This window comes from Miscanthus floridulus, chromosome 6 (genome assembly GCF_019320115.1).
Source record: "Miscanthus floridulus cultivar M001 chromosome 6, ASM1932011v1, whole genome shotgun sequence".
Classification (NCBI taxonomy): domain Eukaryota; kingdom Viridiplantae; phylum Streptophyta; class Magnoliopsida; order Poales; family Poaceae; genus Miscanthus; species Miscanthus floridulus.
This window is the reverse complement of record NC_089585.1, coordinates 111,473,011-111,494,814: the sequence shown is the minus strand read 5'-3', so window position 1 is coordinate 111,494,814 and position 21,804 is coordinate 111,473,011. Positions and strand designations below refer to the sequence as shown.

Sequence of the window (21,804 nt, the reverse complement as noted above, 5' to 3'; positions counted from 1 at the left end):
GAGAGGTGGCGGCTAGGGTTTGGGGTGAGAGGAGAAGGAGATGGCGCAGGGAGAGAGGCGGCTGGCGCAGGAGAGGGAAGGGAGAGAGGGGTAGGAGGGAGCAAACGCTCTTCTATTACTTGATTAGATTGATTACATCTCCCTTGTATTTATATTCCCTAGTGGACTTATATCCCAAGCAACTATACGAGAGATCCTTATAGATTGGATTCTCCCTTCCATAACTAACCAAACTCTCTATTACGGTAACTCATTCCGGAAGATGACGGCGGCGAGGGCGATGGCGCCCCTCCCTGGCGCGCGCAGCCCCTCTAGGGCACGCTGGGGCTGCCCGACGCCCCTCCTTGGGCCCTGCTCGGCCCGTTAGCTCTAGGCTGGTGTCTCCCATCAGACGTATGACAGAGAATTTGGTGGGATGAGGCAGACCTTGTTGTGCTAAGAGATATGTAGTCTATCACTTGTGTGCCACAAGCCATATGAAAAAGCAGCACTTGCTTGGTGTTCCAGATCCTCTCCCATGGCCCAAAGATGTATTCAGTGACTTCCTAAGATGAGTTGCCTGTTGTTTCTTTTGCTTTGTTGTAACTTTTCATCATGCACACGAATCTTCTGTAATTTTGCATGACAAGCTTCTAGAACCAATCCTCAGTTCATGCACTACCCAATTTTGAAATTCTATGCCGTTGTATATTGGAAGTAACTAGGGGACTTTATTCATGATGATACAATCATCATTCCCATGTTCACTAGTTACTTATTGTTGATCATCCCCCATTGAGTGGTCTTTCCAGTGGTTAGTCTTGTTCTAATTCTGAGTGGTAAATGTTTCTCCTGGTAGTAATTGTAAGATCTTAATAACATTATAAGAGGCATTATGTACTCTGCATTGATTTTTCAAGACTGACCCTTTATGATGTCATTACTAGGATCTGTCAAAGCTGAACAGAAATCCTGCTCAAGTTCTTTATATCAGTGCTCATGCTAAAGAGTCAAGCCTGCAGCCTGAAAATTGTGTGGAAATTAAACCTTGGAAGCTTGAAAGTGATGACACTCAACTGCTTGATCTTATTCCATTTCTAGAATGTAAGCATTGGGAACTTTATCTAGTTCATCCCATTAGGTCAGGCTTTTCCATTTGTCTAGTTTGCTAATTTTTCTTTTTTTTTGGCAATATTTATAACACATAAAAAATCTGTAGATGTTGCTATGGTAAGACCTTCTGACATCAGGGCTGTTCTTGCATCCTATCAAAGTGGTGATATCGCTGCCGAGTTTATTGAGCGCTCTAAGGAGCACCAGCGGTCAGTGGATATTTTCCTATGTTCTATCACCTTTTTTTTATACTTAGTTGATGGCAATCTGAATGTTTGACGTACCCAGTTCTGCAACTTCTGTGAAAGTAAGTTGTTGTCATCAGTCATGATTATGACCACAATCAGATCATTAGTGTCCACAAGAATATTTCTCTTCATTTTTAATCTGGACAGTTGGCCATTAAGTCTTAGCCGAGAGAAATAGTGTATTGGTTGTCGCACTAAACTGGACATAATATACTGATGTATTAGCAAATCCCACTGTGTTACAAGACAATATTTGGAGCAAAAAGCACAAGCAATCTTGCTCCATGTCTGTTGATTTGTCTTTTGTTTCCTTTTTTTTGCTATAACAAAAAATAGGGTTTCCTGATTCATATTGCTGTCGTGACAAAAAGAGCTAATGATTTTACTGGGTAGAAACAATTGCTATAATCTAATAGGAAAATAAATTTTGGTCTTGATATGGTGGGGATATGCAGTTGTAACTTTGTACTCCCTCCGTCCCAAATTATAAGATGTTTTGGTATTTCTAGATTCGTAGCTTTTACTATGTATCTAGACATAATATATATCTAGATATGTAGCAAAAACTATGAATCTAGAAAAGCCAAAACGTCTTATAATTTGGAACGGACGGAGTATCTTCTTGTCGGTGTACAATATAATCGGTGAGAGTTAGTTGGTCTCTTATTTTTGGGCAAATTGGTTTGCCCGTGATATACACTACACGGCACATCAAGATAGGGGTTTTCCATGTGCCATTAACACTCTGAATTAATAAAGTTACCTCTCTAATAAAGTAATTTGTGGAAAATATGCCACTGCATTCAGTCTCTCCTGTTGCCTTTTTTGTGCAAACTTCTCTTCGTGGAGTGTAGAACAATCTCATCAATTTATTTGAGTATCTTGATTATTCTTTTCAGCAACCTGTTTTGTGCTGAGTGGGACTAAAGACTGTTGTCTCACTCCGCAAACTGTGCTTGGTCTATCAATTTCATTACCTTTGGGACCTTGTAGCATAAATTTCATAATCTAGCACTAAACATGACGGGCGCCTATTTCTGGTTGATATCAACCAGAAATTGCAACTTAGGGTGTTTGGGATGACTGTTCATTGCTACTAATCGACCTTTTTTTTTTGCCATTTGTGTGGGCTGTGTTGATTTTTTAGGTACTTCCGCTTATGATAGCTGTGCGACTATATGCTTCCCTGCCACTATATGCATGGGAAAAAATGTCTTATTTTTGACAGGAGGTAGTAACATACTAACATGTGTAACCTAGAAGGTGGCAGTATAGACATGCTGTAGTGTACCAGGAGTATCAATCAATTTTGCTTAACGCTTATTCACATGGTACATGGTAGTGACTTTGTCGATTTAGAACTTCTTTAAAGCTTTTTAGCACCACCAATATCACTTTTGCAGGCGCATGCAAGAACAAAAGAAATCAGGACGCATATGGAGACGATGAGGACTAAAAGTTGGTAGGAAAACATATCAATGTACACACTAAAGACAATTCGAATGAAGTGGGAATGGATCCATCAAGGATTACAATTTTGTCATCTTTTGCATTGGCGGTTAATAAATGTTTTCATTTTAACAGGTCTTACAGTGATACCAAACGTTATTTATAATCATTCATGAGACGCCATACCGGCCAAAATATTGCACTTGCTGCTTGTATTTTTTTTAATTGCTGCTTGCATTTTTTAAGGGTCATGAAGTTTAATACTCCCTCCATATTGGCAATTTAAGTTGTTTTAGACAGCGACACAGTATCCAAAGTATAACTTTGACTCTTTATTTTTATAAAAATATTTATTGGTAATTGATATATGTATATTTTTATGAAAGTACTTTTCAAGATAAATTTATTCATATGGTTTTTACATTTTTAAACTCAACAGCTAAAAAGTTATTCATGATTTATATTCTCAATGTTTTCAAGCCTTGTCCAAAACGATTTGAATTATCAGTACGGAGAAAGTATGCGGTTGCTGCTTGCATTGCTTTGACTTTTGAGGGTCGCGAAAGTATTAATATGGTGCTTGCATTGTTTTAAGGGTCATATGGCACCCCTTCACAATCCCTTTCTAAATACTAGTATAGCTTTATTCTAAATCAAACATGACTAAGTTTATGAAGAAATGTATCAAGATTTACAATGTAAAATTAGTTTCATTAAATATATCCCAATAGCGTGTTTATTTGAATTTTTAGATACTAATATGTTTTCCTAAAGTATTGAAAAATTTGACTTAGAAACAGAATCAAAATGAACTACTTACTATCATTTGTAACGGAGGAACTAGCATTTGATAACCCTATCATAGACATGCGGTTGCAAGGCCCACGTGTTTGTCTAGTAATGTTTTTAGAGCTTTAAATGAAAGGCCACCGATGAAAAAGGCTTACATGCTTAGCATAGCCACACATTTTTATTGTCTGCTAAAACTCTTGACTGCATCATGATGAATAAACATAATCTAAGCATCAAAATAAGCTTGACTCGGCTAGCACAGTACTCAGATCCTATTTGGATCCCTAGGTCAGGGTGTGTCTGGTTTTATGGGACGAGGGTTGTTTGTTTGGATGAAGAAACTGGACATGGATATTCAGAATATGAAATATTCTCATAAGATCCCGGATACGCTTGCCACAAAAAAAAAATGGCGGACAAGCTCATCCACCGTTGCATGGCATGGGTCTTCCTCATATGACAGCAACAATCAATGGTTGCATGCAACCGTGAAACGATGTTATCTCCTAAACCATTTATCTAATTAGTGATACGACTAAATCATTGTATCCATTTTAATTAAATCTTCAAAATAAGATCTTATATGGTTATTTTTGACAATAAATAAATAAATGATAAGTGGGTCTCGTATGACATAATCAACATGACTATCATCGTCTATCCAACCAAACCGAAAAATGACTCGGTCTGTCTCGTCCCATCCAACAGATATCCACCCAACCAAACAGAAAAATGGCTCGTCCTATCCATTCAATCAAACACGCTACATGGATAACCATATCCAGATATCCATGGATACACATATCACATACAACCTTGTCCTCAAACCAAACATACCCTAAACTTGAGCTCTTCAGGCTCTAACAGGTGGTCTAAAAATACAGTCTAAAGTTTAAACAACAACAACAAAGCCTTTAAGTCCCAAACAAGTTGGGGTAGGCTAGAGTTGAAACCCAGTAGAAGCAATCAAGGTTCAGGCACGTGAATAGCTGTTTTCCAAGCACTCTTATATAAGGCTAAGTCTTTGGGTATATTCAATCCTTTCAAGTCCTTTTATTGCCTCTACCCAAGTCAACTTCGGTCTTCCTCAGCCTCTCTTCACATTACTATCCTGGCTTAGGATTTCACTATGCACCGGTGCCTCTGGAGGTATCCGTTGGACATGTCCAAACCATCTCAAACGGTGTTGGACAAGCTTTTCTTCAATTTGTGCTACCCCTAATCTATCACGTATATCATCGTTCTGAACTCGATCCCTTCTTGTATGACCGCAAATCCAACGCAACATACGCATTTCCGCGACACTTATCTGTTGAACATGTCATCTTTTTCGTAGGCCAACATTCTGCACCATACAACATAGCAGGTCTAATCGCCGTCCTATAAAACTTGCCTTTTAACTTCAGTGGTACCCTTTTGTCACATAGGACACCAGATGCTTGGCGCCACTTCATCCACCCTGCTTTGATTCTATGGCCAACATCTTCATCAATATCCCCGTCTCTCTATAGCATTGATCCTAAATATCGAAAGGTATCCTTCCTAGGCACTACTTGACCTTTCAAACTAATATCTTCCCCCTCCCGAGTAGTAGTGCCGAAGTCACATCTCATATACTCAGTTTTAGTTCTACTGAGTCTAAAATCTTTGGACTCCAAAGTCTCCCGCCATAACTCCAGTTTCTAATTCACTCCTGTCCGACTTTCATCAACTAACACTACATCGTCCGTGAAAAGCATACATCAAGGGATGTCCCCTTGTATATCCCTTGTGACCTCATCCATCACTAAGGCAAACAGATAAGGGCTCAAAACTAATCCTTGATGTAGTCCTATCCTAATCAGAAAGTCATCCGTGTCTCCATCACTTGTTCGAACACTAGTCACAACATTGTTGTACATGTCCTTAATGAGCCCGACGTACTTCGTTGGGACTTTATGCTTGTCCAAAGCCCACCACATAACATTCCTTGGTATTTTATTATAAGCCTTCTTCAAGTCAATAAAAACCATGTGTAGGTCCTTCTTCTCCCTATACCGCTCCATAATTTGTCTTATTAAGAAAATGGCTTCCATGGTTGACCTTCCGGGCATGAAACCAAATTGGTTCATAAAGACCCGCGTTATTGCTCTCAAGCGATGCTCGATAACTCTCTCCCATAGCTTCATAGTATGGCTCATCAACTTAATTCCCTAGTAATCAGTACAACTTTGAATATCCCCTTTATAAGTAGATCGGTACCAATATACTTCTCCTCCACTCGTCAGGCATCTTGTTCAATCGAAAAATATGGTTAAACAACTTGGTTAGCCATACTATAGCTATATCCCTAAGGCATCTCCATACCTCGATTGGGATACCATCCGATCCCATCGTCTTACCTCCTTTCATCCTTTTCAATGCCTCTCTGACCTCAGATTCTTGGATTCTCCGCACAAAGCGCCTATTGGTGTCATCAAAAGAGTCATCCAACTGAAAGGTTGGTCTGTATTCTCACCATTGAACAATTTGACAAAATACTCTTGCCATCGATGTCGGATCTCATCCTCCTTCACCAAGAGATGCTCCCTTTCATCCTTAATGCACTTAACTTGGTTGAAGTCCCTTATCTTTCTCTCACGAAACCTAGCCATCCTATAAATGTCCTTCTCTCATTCCTTCATACTCAAATGTTGGTAAAGATCCTCGTACGCTCTACCCTTTGCCACACTTACAGCTCGCTTTGCAGTCTTCTTTGCCACCTTGTACTGCTCTATGTTGTCCACACTCCTGTCATGGTACAAGCGTCTATAGTATTCTTTCTTCTCCTTAATAGCCCTTTGGACTTCCTTGTTCCACCACCAAGTATCTTTAGCCTCGCCTCCACTTCCTTTGGTTACTCCATACACCTCTGAGGCCACCTTCCGAATGTTGGTTGCCATCTTCTCCCACATGTTATTTATGTCCTCTTCTTCCTTCCAAGAGCCCTCTTTGATAATCCTTTCTCTAAATACCTCTGACGTCTCCCCTTTCAGTTTCCACCACTTTGTTCTTTCAATCTTAGCTTGTTTATCCCTACGGGCACACACCTGAAAATGAAAGTCTACCACCAAAAGCTTATGTTGAGAAACAACACACTCCCTTGGTATCACCTTGCAACCCAAGCATGCTTGTTTGTCCTTTTTTCTTGCGAGGACAAAGTCAATCTAGCTAGAGTGTTGTCCGCTACTGAAGGTCACTAGATGGGATTCTCTCTTTTTAAAGAAAGTGTTGGCTATCATCAGGTCAAAAGCTACCGCGAAGTCCAGAACTTCCTCCCCCTCCTGATTCCTACTACCATACCCAAAACCTTCATGAACTGCCTCGAAACCTGCGCTTGTAGTACCTACATGCCCATTAAGATCTCCTCCTATAAAAAGCTTCTCACTACTAGGTACAGCTCTAATCATGCCATCTAAGTCTTCCCAGAACTGTCTCTTAGCACTCTCGTCGAGGCCTACTTGGGGGCATACGCACTAATTACGTTCAAGACCATATCATCAATGACAAGCTTGACTAAGATAATCCTATCTCCTTGCCTTCTCACTCCCACCACACTATTCTTGAGGCTCTTATCAATCAAAACTCCTACTCTATTTCTATTCGCGACTATCCCTGTGTACCAAAGCTTGAAACATGTATTGTCCACCTCCTTCGCCTTCTGACCCTTCCATTTAGTCTCTTGAACGCATAATATATGTACACGCCTTCTAGTCGTGGTATCAACTAATTCTCTTAACTTACCTGTAAGCGACCCTACATTCAAACTACCTAAACGGATCCTAGTTGGTTCGATTAGCTTCCTTACCCTTCGCACCCGTCGACTCGGATGCGAAGACCCTTGCTCATTTTTCACTACACCCAGGCGCTGATGTAGCGCGCCACTAAGGATGCGACGGCCCGATCCTTGCTCACTTGACACCGTGCCCAGATCGCGACACGGCGCGTCACGGGGGTGACGACCCGACCCTTGCTCATTTAACACCATACTCAGGTTTCGATATGGCGCATCGCTAAGAGGGTTACGCCCCAACGGTTTTTTTTAGGTTTCATCTCCATTAGAATGGCTAGATTTAACGTTGGCTCGCCATGCCTATCACAACCCTCCTCTTTTACCAGGGCTTGTGACCTGCTATGTTGAGACAACATAGGCGGAGTTAGTCTAAAGTTTAAACAACATCATAAAAAATCATTAGCTCATCGAACCACATAAGACCTTATTTGGATGCGCATGTATTCATCTCAATCCACATGTGTTGAACTGGATTGAAGTGAAATTAAATTAGGTTCCATTTCAATCCACTCCAACACATGTTGATTGGAGTGGATACACATGCATCCAAACAAGATCTAAATGTGCTAAATGATATGAAATTCAGTAGCCAACTAAATTTAGACCATAAGATCTAAATAAAGTCTTATTGACTCTATGTTTAGAAAAAACATAGAACTCGATGAGGACATAAGTAGTGAGTGTGGTTTATTGTGACATAGAGAGATGACTAGAGGGATTGCTATTTGCAACAAAACAACTTGTGTGGTGGTAAATGTACCATATTTCCCTTTCCGATAACAATAGTTTGCTTCCGTGGTTCCTAGAAAATCCTTTTGGCGTGCTCCCAAAAACATGATAATCTAGCCGATATAAAAAAATGCACATACCACCACATATGTTGATCAACTTGGGTGTTTGGTTTGAGAAGCTACTCTATCCGCTCTACCGGGCCATGAAACTATGAAAGCAGTGCTATTGGGAAGTAAACGGTTAGAACTTGGAAGCCAAGAAAAATCAAGACACACAAATGAAACGATAATGATCCAACATGGGTGTCCATCCATAACTCCCATCCATATTTGGCTTCAACCTCCATAGGTACGGGCCTCACTCTCTTAGAAACAAAAAAACAAACCCTCACTCCCTCGTATGCTCATCCGCTCGGCCCCAAAGGAGCGTGGCCGCTCATCCGTCCGCCCTCTTCCCCCACCGCGTGCTCATCAGGCTACCACGACGTGCCCTTTCCCCCATCCTCGGGCGCGTCGGGCAGCCTCGCTCCCTGCATCGCTCACCTACATTCTAGTCACATGCGCCGCTCGCTACCTCGCCATCCGTTCGTCGCCCACCATCGGCCATGCCAATGGGGCGCACGTGTCGTGATGCCTTAGGTCTTCCCTGACCGAGCTAAGGGCACCCACGAGCGTGGTTGGTGCTGGTGGTGCTCGCGCGCCGTTGGATCCCACCCCGACGACCAGAATCGACCAGCCCTGGCCTTCCCCTAACCTATGATGCAAATGTATGTTTTAAATGTTTTAGATGTTTTAGAGATATGTGGCAATTGTTATATATGGATGTTGGAAAACTAGATCGGGATGTTGCACATGTTACATATTTTGCAAGTGTTTTTAGTGGTGTGTTGCAAGCGTTTTGAAAAAATGTTTCATCTGTTTCAGACATATGTTGCAGCAAGTGTTTTATCTAGATGTTGCATATGTTTTGACACACATGTTGCAAGTGTTTTATTTGGATGTTGCATATGTTTTACATACATGTTGCAATTGTTTTATTTGGATGTTGCATATGTTTCACACATATGTTGAAATAGTATATTTTAAATGTTTCATCTGTGTTCGACGTATGTCGCATCCAAGTGTTTTATGTTGCAAAGTTGAAAGTGCAATGAAGCCCTAATTGTGGGTTTTGGTGATAATGTTCACGCAATTAGAGAACTAATGAAATTTATCAAGATGACAAGCAGGGAATCTATGTTCAAGGTTGTTACACGAAACGAAGGAGCCCCCAATTACAAATGTTGATGGTTTCAAACTCAAAGGAGATTTAAATTATTTTATATTTTGAATTTGAGTATAAGAAAAGCCGTACTATAAAGGGAGACACAATGGTTAAGCTAACATGTGCTATCAAGTGCTCAATCTTACACATACATCCTCAGTTACTCAGCCAAGACAGCCAATGCTTCACTCTTACTCTTGCTGTCTTGACTGATGTGGCAGTGCCACACCTAGAGAGAGGCACTGCCGCACTTGAGCTATAGCACTATCATGACTTAAGTGATCGTTGGGGCTGGGGGGTACTTATACCTTTTCTCTTCCTCTCCAACGTCTCTCTTCTTTTCTCTTACTCATTCTGCTCGTCCAAGAACAGAAGAGTGTCCTTCTCTCTCTCCTCCTTTGGTGACCTTGAGCTCCCAAGCATTCTCTTTGAATTTCCCATCAATCCTTGAGAGAAAAAGGTCCCAAACACGATTAGAGAGCAGATCCTTTGATTTCTCAACTCAAAAGAGCACTTGGTTCACATTTTGGCCGGCGGTTGTGTTTATTACTCTTGGAGCTTTGTTCCTAGCTGGCTATATGAAAGCTCTAGTTTGGTTTTGGTTAATTGATGAAACTCTAAGTGCTAACCTAGTTTATCAAAGTGATTATGAGATAGGTAGCACTACTTCAAGTGATGAAGCAATGGTGAAGATCATGATGATGGTGATGGCATGGTGATGATCAAATGCTTGAACTTAGAAAAGAAGAAAGAGAAAAATAAAAGCCTCAAGTCAAAGGTATAAATAGGAGGAGCTATTTTGTTTTAGTGATCGAGACACCTAGCGAGTGTGATCACATTTAGGATCAATAGCCATACTATTAAGAGGGGTGAAATTTGTATCGAAATGCGGTTATCAAAGTGCCATTAGATGCTCTAACTCATTGCATATGCATTTAGGATCTAGTGGAGTGCTAACACCGTTGAAAATATTTGTGAAAATATGCTAACACATGTGCATAAGGTGATACCCTTGGTGGTTGGCACATTTGAGCAAGGGTTACAAACTTCATCGGTGGAGTGTCCGCCCGTAGAGTGCGGACAGTCTGACGGTGCCACCGGCGCTCTATACAGAAAAGACGGAGGTCACTGTAAGTGACCGGACGCTGGTCTCGGTAGGATCGGCGCGTTCGATCAGTAGAAGCAGCAAAGACGCTGGCGTCGATCTCTAACCAGATGCTGGGTCACTTTGTGACCGGACGCTGGAGGGGTGCGTCCGGTCCTGCTGATGTGGCAATGCACAGAGGAGACGCCGAGTGACCAAACGCTGGGTGAGTCGGGTCGAGCATGATCGGACGCGTCTGGTTATGGATTTTTGCAAATGGATGCTTACTGAAAACGACCGGACGCTGAGATTCAGTGTCCGGTCACTTCAAAGCAGCGCGTTCGGTCACTACTTAAAAGTACTGATGACCATTGAGATCGGGCGATCAACGTTTGAAGCACGAGACACGTGACACACATTGCACGACCGGACGCTGGGTCCAGCGTCCGATCGATTTGACTTGAGCGTCCGGTCATCCTGTTTTTCAGTGAACTAAGGAGCCAACGGCTCTATTTCGTGGGAACTTCTATTTAAGCCCTATGACCGGCTCAAGCTCACTCTCTTGGCCATTTTACATTGACATAGCAACCTTGTGAGCTTAGCCAAAGCTCTCCTAGTCATCTCCATTATTGATTCATCATCTTTGTGAGATTGGGAGAGAATCCAAGTGCATTGCTTGAGTGATTGTATTTAGTGGCACTTGGTATTCGTGTTTCGCTGTAGGATTCACTGTTACTCTTGGTGGTTGCCGCCACCTAGACGGCTTGGAGCAACGAGGATCGTTGAGCGAAGGTTGGTGATTGTCTCCGGCTCCGATCGTGGTGATTGTGAGGGGTTTTGTGCCTTTTTCGGCGGAGCGCCGAAAGGTAACTCTAGTGGATTGCTCGTGTCATTAAGTTATCTCACTTGTGGGTAGATTCTTGCGGTGTCCAATTATGTGGACGAGGTTCGTGCAACACCTCTTAGCCGTCGAACCACCAAGTGTTGGTCGACACAACGGGGACTAGCGTGCCGGCAAGCACGTGAACCTCAAAAGAAAAATTGGTTGTCTCTTGCCCTTTGGTATTCTCCCGGTGATTGATTTAGTATTCATCTTCTGATTGGTTCACTCCTCTACATGACGGTATAATCACCCTACTCACTCATTTATATTCTTGCAAACTAGTTGTAGCAAGCTCTTTAGTATAATTAGAATTGAGAGCTTGCTTTGTTGTTTTAAGTTCATCTAGTGGAGCTCTTTAGTGTAGCAAGTGTGAGAACTCTTAGTGAGTAGTGACATAGCAAATTATGTGTCTAGAGATCATAGCAACTAGAATTATTGAATATGTGGCTTGCAACCCTTGTAGAGCTAGAGCAAGTTTATAATTCGCTATTTGTTATACTAATCAAATTGCTCTAGTTGATTTGTAGATTTTTAAATAGGCTATTCACCCCCCCTCTAGCTATATTAGGACCTTCCACTAGAGCGTCGCCCGTGGAGCTTGCCAACTTGTGTGGCAGCCCCGGGAGGTTTGTAACCAACTCTTAAAGCTAGTAAACTCATCCCTCATCTTAAGAGTTGAGTCTCTTAACTTGAGAACGAAGAAAGGTTGCAAAGCCCTGAGCCTTAGTGGCTAACCTCAATAACGTGGACGTAAACAAGCCTTGGTGGCGAGCTGAACCACGGGTTAAATCATCGTGTCACCTGTGCTTGATTTACATCATTTGTATTTCATATTGTTGTTGAGGTGATTTCTAAGGTTTGTGGTCGATATACTTATGTGTTGTGTTACTACCACTTCTAGCTCTCGATCTGTGAATCTCTTACCTGCAGGAAGCTAAGAAATTTCTCCGATTCAAGTTTACATTCACTAATTTTGAACTGTGACTCGAAGTTGTCTGTAGGTGCGGCAGTACCGCTGTTCTGGCCCGGCAGTGCCGCTAGGTCAGAGCGACAGTACCGCAAGTTGAATTTGATAAAAGTTTAAGTGTTTGTTTTGACAGACCTATTCACCCCCCTTTAGGCTAACTAGAGATCCTACAAAAGTATTTCACGGGGGCACATTAAGTGATGGGCACACGGCTCGGACGTCAGGGGATGGGGCGCGACAGAGCTGAGGACCGACGGATGGGGGCGCAGCGAGCTAGGGGCCGGCTCCCGTGTCCCATCCACACGGAGAGAGAGGAGAGGGTCAGGAGAAGGAGTGGGGCACAGCGGGGGGCACGGTGTGCGTGCGAGGCAGGGGCGGGCTGCGCGGCCATCCATCCAGACGCAAGGAGCGACGGGCACAACGTCGAGGGCGAGGTGCACGTGTGAGTCGTAGCTATGCAGGCTGAGTGGGCGTTTGGACGTGTGTCCATCCGGACGCTAGCCACGTCGCAAAAGAAAAGTTTCAACGGCCAAATTGGCAACAGGTTCATTGGAATTTATTTATGGTGGACGTGCGTGCGTCGCGGGGCAGCGCTGGGGTCCCTTGCTCACTGGCACAACGACCGGTTTTAGACAAGTGTCCACCACAAAATCCCGTACGAGTGCACGTTCAGTCGTTCACGCGACCGCAAACTGTAGTATCGGAGGAGTCGAGCCGCGCTCGCGGCCGACCGTGCGGCACAGCAGCAGCCAGAGCCAGCAGTCGGGAGCAGCTAAGAGCATCTTCAAGAGTTTGTCAAATTTTACTTAGCAAATTTTGTGATTTACCGACTCCTAAAATTATATACCAAATAAAAAAAACAATTCATCTCCAAGAGTTTAGCATTTTTGACTTGGTAAAATAAAAAAACCCGTTAACGAAACGAAGAGGCTCGCTAAGCGAACGAAGAGCCCCGCTAAGAAACGAAGAGCCCCAGATGCCAAGCCGTATACGCGCGCGTATATTTACGCGCGTGGAGGAAAGATTTACTAAGTTGCTATTGATACCAAGTTATTTTGCCAAACTGTTGGAGACTATTTTTTCTGGAGATGCTCTAAGAACGCAGCGATGCAGGCGCGCGCTTACCCCGCGCGCTTGCTGGGGAGCGGCCCACTGCCGGGCCTGGTCGGCACCGACCGCGGCGGCCTCTTCCCGTGGCGAGCTCCCGCGGGCCGAGGCAGCGCCACCAGCGTTTGCGCCGTTGACGGGGCTTCCGTTGCGGCCGCCGCCGATGCCCCGCTCCCGCCCGCGCAGATCACCTGGCAGATTGTCGTCGGTGCTGTAGGTCGGTCCGTGTACCTGTTTCCTCGCTCGAGCGAGTTGCGTATTGCCAGTTCCACGAGTTCAGTTGTCTGACAACATCGGCTCTTGCTTATCGTTCGTGCAGCTGGGGTGATGCCTTCCGTCGTTGCAGGGGTCGAGTTCGGCAAAAGAATCGTGAGTGCTACCCTGTTGCTTCTCGCTCTTTTTACCGTACTGTTTTTTTTTTCCAAATTAAGTTTGCCCTGGAGCTGAAGGAATTGTCCTTTGGGACCAAGAGACAGAAAATGCCTTTGTTAATTGTACTATTCATGTCAACTCTAATTCTTTTTTATCCTTAGGCAAAAGTTGCATAACCACTGTCTGCCGAAATTTGCTGTCAGTCTTTTTTTAGATGATTTCCTGAGAGACTTTGCTAACTGAACTTCTGTCAGTTCCATCAATGCTGCTGTGCATTTGATCACGTTACTATCCTTTATTCGTGATCGTTTCTTTCCTGATTGTTCAGATCGCACAAAAGAAATGCGAAGTCTGTGGAGGCTCTGGTCTTGTAATGAAGAAAGATTATTATGTTCCATGCCAAGGGTGTGGTAAGTGATATGCTTCCGTGTCACTTTAGCTTGGGGATAACGAATTCAGACCTTGCCCCCGATGGCGTGCATGTGGAAAATGTGACAAAACTTTGACAGTTTTTCCCCCTTCCGCAGGTGTTTTCTTCCATGGCAGTCTTGGCGAAGATTCTTCACCGGATAAACGTGGTCCTCTAGCGCCCTGATCATCATCAGTACTCTACTAGCGCTGCAACTAAAGATGGATGAGAATACCTGGAAAATGAAATTGTAAGATATAATTGATGGACATCGTGTTTGTAATGCCTTCTCACTAAACCATGAATGAAGCAACACACAGCCAAAATTGAGTTGAAATATGTCTCTACGTTATTCGAGTTTTGTGTTCCCGTACATGGTGGTCAAGTTTCACCGTCAGCATGGCCTTCCTATGAGGCTATGACAATCTACTACTAAACGGCTTGTCGAAGAAATTCTAGTAGATGCAAATTATTGCAGTACCGGAAATATTGCTATATCTGTACGAGTCTATCGTGATACCTGATTATATTATGGGACAGTAAACAAGACGCTCCAAGCTCATTCTCAGCGTCTTCCCCAAAAGTCAGCTCACGAACTCGGACGAGCCACCGCCCAGGCCCAGGGCACGTGTCCCCTTGTACGGTTTCCCTTTCCCAGATCTGCGCGCGTCTCGCGCTCGTTTTCCCCATCCTTCCACCTCCACACCGTCACCGTCTCCCCCAGCGCCGAGAGGGCAACAAACCAGCAACCGCCTGCGGCGGCCGACCTCGAGGCCGCGCCCATCCCAACGTCACCTCATAATCGCTAACGTACTATTCGCCGGGGATCTGCGCAGCTCCGCGCGGCAGAAGGCAGCGGCACCACCCGTCCCATCTGCCGTGCTTGCCCGCAGGATGGGTAGTTGTTTTTAGCCTTCCGAAAAATGGTCCTGACCTACGGGATACTGAAAAGTTTTAACACATTCCGACACCACGACGCTAAACTTTCTTATTTTCCGTGTCATTCTGTCCACTTTCACAGATAATGGTGTCAATTTACGGTGCAAAAAGTCTAAAATACCATCAGAGATTTATTTTTTTCTTTTATTTTAATCCTTTTCTTTTTTTCCTCCCTTATTTTATTTTTTCTCTCTCTCCTCTATCTGATCGGAACAACTGTCATGGGTTGCGACTCTGCGTGCCTCCGTGCCCGTGCGTCAGCCGCCGCCCTACACGTCGGATTGGAGGCCGCGCGGCACCCCGTCAGGCTGGGCTGCCATGGCAAGCGCGGCGAGCTCGCGGGCAGTGCCAGCAGGTGTGCGGCCGCGTGCGGCGCGGCTAGCCCTAGGCACGGCGTGGCCGGCCCCAGGAGCATTGGGGGCGCGCCAGGCGGAACCGACTGCGCGGGCTTCTTGAGGCGATGCGCCGAGCTCTGCTCGCCCTCCCTCTGGCTCTCTCTGGCCTCACTCGTTCCCTGCTGTGCGAACGTGGGCGTCGCCATTGACGCCGACGCGCACGGCAATCCGCAGCAAACGTTGACGGCCGTGGCGAGCTCGACCTCTTGCAGCAGCAGCGCCTGGAGCAACAGGCGGCGAGCTCCACCCCGGCAACCGCCACCTGCGCGCGCACGGGCTCCCCCCAGCCACCGCGGGCGCGCATGGGAGCTCTGTCCCGGCCACCGCCCCGGCGCGCGGCGAGCTCCCTTGGGCACCGTGCCGGCGCGCGCACGGGCTCCCCCCGCCCACCACGGGCGGGCATGGGGGCTGCATCCTGGCCACCGCCATGGCGCACGACGAGCTCCCCCAGCCACCACGACCGGCGCGCGGGCGAGCTGCCCCGCCACCCCGGGACGAGCAAGCTCCACTCCAGCGACCGCGCGGGCGACCGCATCCACCCTCACCAGCGTCGCGCACCTCGCCACCGCCACCCGCGACCCCGCCATGGGCTTTTCCGTTGTCTGCTGCATGGCCGCTGCGGGCACCCCGCCGCACCTCCGCTCCTACGGCCCGACCCTCTTTGCCTACTGCATTCCAAATACGCCGACATCTTGATTTCACCAGTCGGAGAGAGAGAAAGAAGAGGATAAGAGTATGAGAGAAGAATATTTTGGACGTTTTCACTGGCCGACCCTATAGGTTAGAGCGGGTAAACGATAAAAATCAAATGGAAGACGGATGAAATGACGTAAAAGACAAAAAAAAAAAAAAAAAAGTTTTGCGTGATGGCAGCCTCTGGTTGTTGGTCACGTTGCGCTGCCTCCTCCTCCCTTATCTCCTCGCCCGTCTTTTGGTTTTCCTGACTCAGACGGCGGCCTCCCCTTCTGGCCCTCTCCCACATGCGGCTTGTCCTTGTCCCCACGCGTGACGCGCCCACGACTCCTCGTCGTCCTCTTGTGATCCCCCTCTCTCGCCGCCGCCTCCTCCCGACTTGCCAAACTCCAATCCAACACGCTCGTGCGTAGATAGCTGTAGTCAAGCAACACTCGCCTTCTCCCTCCGACCTTCCAGCTCTAGCTCTGATCCGAACCGATACAGCCATCCAAGACGCCCGCGGCCGCCGTGAGCGGGTGACCTTCTGCGCTGCAGCGCTGCGCCACCACCCAAATGGATGACATCGCCAGCGAGGCGCCGGTGGGGGCGTTCGCCATCGGCCCGTCCACGGCGCTGGGCCGCGCCGTCGCGCTCCGGGTGCTGCTCTGCGGCTCCGCGGCGCGCCTGCGGCACCGCCTGGCCACGGCGCTGCGCGCCGCGCTGCCTGTCGCGGCGGCGTGGCTACACCCGCGCGACAACACGCGCGGGATCCTGCTCGCCGTCTGCGCCGTCGCGCTCCTGCTGCGGGGCCGACGCGGCAGGGCGGGGCTGCGGGCGAGGGTGCAGTCCGCCTACCGCCGCAAGTTCTGGCGGAACATGATGCGCGCCGCGCTCACCTACGAGGAGTGGGCGCACGCGGCGCGGATGCTGGAGCGCGAGGCCACCCCGCGCCGCGCCAGCGACGCCGACCTCTACGACGAGGAGCTCGTCCGCAATAAGCTCCGCGAGCTCAGGCACCGGCGCCAGGAGGGATCGCTCAGGGACATCGTTTTCTGCATGCGCGCTGACCTGCTCAGGAACCTCGGCAATATGTGCAACCCCGAACTGCACAAAGGGAGGCTGCAGGTACGTAATCCTCTGCCATCGAGTCGAACGAAATGTCGACGCCATCTGATGACTGCTCTGAGAGAGACCACCATATGGTTTAGCTAGGAGGAAGCGGTGCGTCAATCTTCTTGACCACTCGTTTTATCATATCAGAGTAAACTCGTGACTCTAATTTGGGGATGAACAATTCCCATCTGTACATATCTGGACCTGCTATCTATCCTATTCCTTTTGAGTTACAAAATGTAATCACATATTATAAATTAAGATCTGCAAAACATTTAGCCTACAATTTCTGCAAGTGACAATGACAAATGCATTATGAACGTATTGCATCTTTGGCACATCTTTGTGTCAGGATGTTGTGTTTGCACTTTATAGTTGTTCTTTTGTCTACCCAGTGTTCAGGTGTTAGAGCTTGTAACACTAGCGTAGCACTATGTTGGTCATTAATTTATTTTGTTGTAATGTTCTTGCTCGCCAGGTGCCTAGACTCATAAAGGAATACATTGAGGAAGTATCTACTCAACTGAAAATGGTCTGTGATTCTGATTCCGATGAGTTGCCTCTTGAAGAGAAACTCGCATTTATGCATGAGACAAGACATGCCTTTGGTAGAACAGCCTTGCTGCTAAGTGGAGGTGCTTCATTGGGATCCTTTCATGTGGGTGTTGTTAAAACCTTGGTAGAACATAAACTTTTGCCAAGGATAATTTCAGGATCAAGTGTTGGCTCGATAATGTGTTCTATAGTAGCAACGAGATCATGGCCTGAGCTGGAGAGCTTTTTTGAAGAGTGGCATTCCCTGAAATTTTTTGACCAGATGGGTGGAATCTTTCCTGTGGTTAAAAGAATTTTGACACAAGGGGCTGTTCATGATATAAGGCACTTGCAGGTGCTTTTGAGAAACCTTACCAGCAATTTGACATTTCAAGAAGCTTATGACATGACTGGTCGGATTCTTGTTGTCACCGTGTGTTCTCCAAGGAAGCACGAGCCGCCTCGATGCCTAAACTATTTAACATCACCTCATGTTCTTATCTGGAGCGCAGTAACAGCATCCTGTGCTTTTCCTGGTCTTTTTGAGGCCCAAGAATTGATGGCAAAAGATAGATTCGGTCACACCATTCCTTTCCATGCTCCATTCTTATTAGGCATGGAGGAACGAACTGTTGCTCCAACCCGCCGCTGGAGAGATGGGAGCTTAGAAAGCGATTTACCCATGAAGCAACTGAAGGAACTATTCAATGTGAATCATTTCATAGTAAGCCAAGCCAATCCTCACATAGCTCCGCTGTTGAGACTAAAGGAAATCGTCAGGGCTTATGGAGGCAGCTTTGCTGCCAAGGTATGTCATCCTTGTTGTATTCTTTTTATTGAGTTTGTCTTATTTCCTCTTACAATGCAGATATACTTTTTATTGGACATGCTTCCAATCCATGTAAAACATAAAGATATTTCTTCTTTTACCTACAGTTGTCATATGACATGCCTTCTGACATACCAGGAATGGTAGCATGTTAATGTCTAAGTAGCATAACGTCCCACTACACTGCTAGAATTATTTGCTGCAAATAATAGATGATACTCTGGTCAGATAGTTCATTTTACTAAAGTATCATCTGCAGGCATGTTATGATGTACTAATACATGTTTATTATTTCTTGTATTTAGCTCGCTGAACTTGCCGAGATGGAAGTTAAACATAGGTGTAATCAAGTTCTGGAACTTGGATTTCCTCTTGGAGGATTAGCTAAATTATTTGCTCAAGATTGGGAAGGCGATGTTACAGTTGTTATGCCAGCCACTCTTGCGCAGGTCTGCAATGTTTCCTATTCTCTCTCCTTTCATGCAAATGTTCTTTTCACATTATTCAAGCAAATTTCAATTATTGACATGGTAATCAGTAAACTTACACATGATTTCTTTCCCACTATCATCAGTATTCCAAGATGATACAGAACCCGTCTTATGCTGAGCTTCAGAAGGCTGCGAATCAAGGTAGGCGATGCACTTGGGAAAAGCTATCAGCCATCAGGGCAAATTGTGCTATTGAGCTTGCACTGGATGAATGTGTTGCCCTCCTGAACCACTTGCGTAGGCTAAAGAGGAGTGCAGAAAGAGCATCCGCATCGCAAGGATATGGTCCAGCAATCAGGTTCTGCCCATCTAGGAGGATTCCATCCTGGAATCTCATAGCAAGAGAGAATTCAGCTGGTTCTCTTGAAGAAGAAATGCTTACATCTCCTCAAGGACCTGGAGGAGTTGCTGGAACATCTACCAGAAACCAGTATCTTCAGAGAAGTGCACACGAGAGCAGTGACAGTGAATCTGAGAGTATTGATTTACACTCTTGGACAAGAAGTGGTGGACCTCTTATGAGGACAGCCTCAGCCAATAAATTCATCAGCTTTGTTCAGAATCTTGAGATCGACACAGAATTCAGAACAATTCCATCGAGGGAAGACATAACTGATCTTGTGACACCAAACGCTGGTACCTTCGCAGCTCATGCAGTGAGTAGAGAAGCAATCGATAGGAGCTTGGACAATTCAGCTTTAGATATCCATGATACTATTACTCCTAGATCGGCATTTGGCCCTTCAACAAGTATCGTGGTTTCTGAAGGTGACTTGTTGCGGCCTGAAAAGATTGAAAATGGTATTTTGTTTAATGTTGTAAGGAGGGATATTCTGCTCGGGTCTAGTGGTGGAGTTGAGTCTCAAGGGTCTACTCGGGAACCAGATGTTGAAACAGTACATACGGAGTGCGTTGATGGTGTGTCAGTTTCTGATGATGATAACAAGGAACTAAATGTCATTGATGATGGAGCAACTGATCCCATGAGCAGAAATAATCTACAAGATCAGGGGTCCCCACTGGAAGAAAATTTATATCGTGCCTCTTCCTTAAATTCTGAAGACGAGACAAACACAAACAAACCAGAAACTGCATCTATTTTTGATATATGTACAGAGATGCATCCGGCATCCATTAGCCTACCTGAAGGGTCTTCAGAAAAGACAGAACTGGAAACAGCAAAGATTCCTGATGACAATTCAGCTGTTATGAATGATGAAGTTGCCTCAGGTGCTGGTAACTAAGAGTTGTCCTCCCTCTAGCTTTAAGGCAGCAGTTGTCATCTCAATTGGAATTGCAGATGCCTGATGACCAGATGCTACCTCAGAGCCAGTAAACTGTGGATACAAGAGGCACCTGGATCTTACATGAACATGGATTCTCACACAGAAAGATTAAGAATCGATCCCATGCCTTGTTGGCAGTTTGCTTTATAAGCAAACTGAATTGTGCAAATAATTGGCCAAGTCGGGGCAAATTTTCCAATGCCGATTTGTATACTCAAAGGAAGAGTTGTCTTATCATCCTAAAGGTAGTGAAAACAATGGTAATGAGACCAAGGATGACTCCAAATAATTCTCTCTTACGTGATGTGTAGATATGAGAGGATCAGTCCATTTTATATGGTTTCCTTGATACATTGTCATCTTATGTGCAATATAAGGCTTGTGCTGAATGTGATATCTGCGATGCAAATCTCTTGTTAAAAACAAAACGTGTACCCATTTATGAGGGGAGTCTATGCAGAGACTACGATATGTTTTATTTTTTTCTAAATATTAGAAGAAAACGAACTGGCTCTGTCACTGCTGTTAAATAGTTTGGATCATCTAGTAGTGGATCCAGTGGGTGAGTTCCTTTCTAATTGAATCACATAGACCTAGAGTTTGCTTCGGAAGTAGGAGAGAGAGAGAGAGAGGGGATGTAGGAGCATCTGACCGTCGGAGGAGCTCCCTGCATTCGCTGGTTCGTCGGTGAAGATCTGCGCACGGGCAGCGACGTTTGGTGTAGCTGTGGAGACCGGCGGTGGTGGAGGCAGTGGCGCTTCCCGCCGCTGGCAGTGCTACCCTCTGGATCGGATTAGGGTTAGGACAGTGGGGCTGTGGCGGCGGTGAACCTCATATCCCGAGCCGTTTACCCCACCTCCTCTTTATAGGCATTGTGCGACGGGGGCCCACTAGCCACTAAATGGCTGGACGTCCCCGATCAGGACGCGGTCAAGGGGTCCGTCTCGACCGTTGGGTCAAGACGGATGAGATCAATTCTAACATTTCCCCCTTGATCTCAACTCATACTTTAACTTTGAACTTTGATTTTAATCCCTTTCACTTTTATTTGTTCCATCATAGATTAGTGCATAGAGCATGCTTCATCGTCACGGTCAATCGCCGATAGACTTAACAGCTACAATGCACATCTCTGTTCTGAAACAGATTCTTTAACTTTTGGCCCTTTATTGTCCGGAAATCATAGGCTATATCATAAACCCATGTCGACTGTGTGTTCTCCAAACACATTGGGTGGTAAGCTTTTTGTACGCGGATCCGCAAGCACTTGCTTGTTACTTTTATGTTCAATACTTTCAGTATGATTCCGGACTTTCTCCTTCACAACGTATAA

At 45.6% G+C, this 21,804-nt stretch overlaps 2 protein-coding genes and 1 long non-coding RNA gene across 3 annotated transcripts; all 3 read left to right on the top strand.

Annotated features, from left to right (window-relative positions):
• The first annotated feature begins 83 nt into the window (after positions 1–83).
• On the top strand, positions 84–3,092 carry LOC136459060 (uncharacterized). Its single transcript, XR_010760130.1, has 3 exons — positions 84–1,083; positions 1,199–1,301; positions 2,744–3,092. It is a non-coding gene; the product is annotated as an uncharacterized lncRNA (long non-coding RNA).
• A 10,328-nt stretch (positions 3,093–13,420) lies between these two features.
• LOC136459059 (uncharacterized) lies at positions 13,421–14,546 on the top strand. Its single transcript, XM_066458959.1, has 4 exons — positions 13,421–13,645; positions 13,748–13,797; positions 14,129–14,210; positions 14,328–14,546. Exons 1-4 carry the CDS (start codon positions 13,429–13,431, stop codon positions 14,393–14,395), a joined length of 417 nt encoding a protein of 138 aa, XP_066315056.1. The 5' UTR covers positions 13,421–13,428; the 3' UTR covers positions 14,396–14,546.
• A 1,925-nt stretch (positions 14,547–16,471) lies between these two features.
• On the top strand, positions 16,472–20,872 carry LOC136459058 (triacylglycerol lipase SDP1-like). The gene is made up of 4 exons (XM_066458958.1): positions 16,472–17,343; positions 17,810–18,673; positions 19,000–19,143; positions 19,269–20,872. Exons 1-4 carry the CDS (start codon positions 16,792–16,794, stop codon positions 20,427–20,429), a joined length of 2,721 nt encoding a protein of 906 aa, XP_066315055.1. The 5' UTR covers positions 16,472–16,791; the 3' UTR covers positions 20,430–20,872.
• The last annotated feature ends 932 nt before the right edge of the window (positions 20,873–21,804 follow it).